This window comes from Fukomys damarensis, unplaced genomic scaffold, assembly GCF_012274545.1.
Source record: "Fukomys damarensis isolate Sample0158 unplaced genomic scaffold, DMR_v1.0_HiC HiC_scaffold_16, whole genome shotgun sequence".
Taxonomy (NCBI): Eukaryota; Metazoa; Chordata; class Mammalia; order Rodentia; family Bathyergidae; genus Fukomys; species Fukomys damarensis.
In genome coordinates this window covers 118,721,062-118,722,234 of record NW_022900928.1, presented here as the reverse complement: position 1 = coordinate 118,722,234, position 1,173 = coordinate 118,721,062, and the positions used below count along the sequence as shown (strand labels likewise).

General features: G+C 55.2%; 1 protein-coding gene across 1 annotated transcript in view; it reads right to left on the bottom strand.

Annotated features, from left to right (window-relative positions):
• Positions 1-306: 306 nt before the first annotated feature.
• Positions 307-1,173, bottom strand: part of Wnt10a (Wnt family member 10A) — a gene marked incomplete at its 5' end in the record, with an annotated part of 12,342 nt that continues 11,475 nt past the window's right edge. The window contains one exon of the mRNA XM_010611975.1: positions 307-1,173. Coding sequence (XP_010610277.1) covers positions 994-1,173 — 180 coding nt within the window.

Below are 1,173 nucleotides of genomic sequence, written 5' to 3'. Positions count from 1 at the left end.
ATTGCTTTTGAGTAAAATCCCAACTTCTTACCTAGGCCTAGAAAGACATGTGACTTGACGTTTGCCCACCCTCTGAGTGCCTCTCCAGTCCAGCCCCCTGATTTCTTCATTCCAGTCACAAGGGCCTCTCTGCTGCTGCTCCAACAGGGGGAGGAGGTCTTTCTCCCCCAGAGCTTTTGCATTCCCGTGGCCTCTGCCTGAAAACGTTACCTCTTTATCTCCTAACGGCTCCCTGTCCTATTTTGCAGGTCACAACAGGAAAATCATATCTCAGGCTTCCCTTTTATCAGAAGCCCCCTACACACACACACACAAAGCACTGTGCACCAGCACCCTGCTTTATTTTCTTTATTTTCTTCACAGCGCATAACATTGTCCGAAATGACTGTGTGTTTATTGGTTTTGTCCATCTCCCTCAGCAAAATGTAAACTCCTAGAAGGCAGGTGCTGTGACTCATATTCACATCCTTGTCTCCAGTGCCTCTCCTCCCCCAGGGAGCGCCACCAAGAGAGTGCAAAATAAATACCTGATACCTGAATGTCGAGGGGAATAAGGGTCAGAGGCCAGTGGGCAAGGTGTCCAGGGCCTTCATGGAATCATTTCAGCTTGCTATGTCCATTTTTGCGTTTTAATCTTCCTCCCCCAGCTCATGAGGTCCCATCCCTCCCACTCTAAGGGTAGGGGAGAAAGGAGACAGGCTGAAGGGGCTGGGCTCCCAGGCTGACAACTGTGCTAGGATGTGGGGCATTCTCCAGCCCCACTGGGCAGTCTGAGCTTGACGGAAGCGGGGGCAATCAATGCTAGAGCCCACAGAAGTGAGCCTTGGTGTCAGATAGGCCTGGACTGTCCCCTGACTGCAGACCCTGTAAGATCCCGCGGTCCAACCTCCTGTGCCAAGAGCCGAAGCAGCAGTGCTTGCCGGAGATCGAAAGAGGCAGAGGGCCCGGATGTAGGAGGGAACGCTTTCCCAGGGCCCCGGGAGCCTAGGCCGCTCACTTGCACACGCTCACCCACTCGGTGATGCGGCACTCTTCACAGACTACGAAGCAGCACCAGTGGAAGCGGCAATGGCAGCGCTCGCTGCGCGTCTGGCGCAGGATGTTGTGGCCGCGGCCGCAGCACATACTGCCGCAGCCATCCGGGCCTGCGCTGCTCTTGTTGCACAGGCGGCC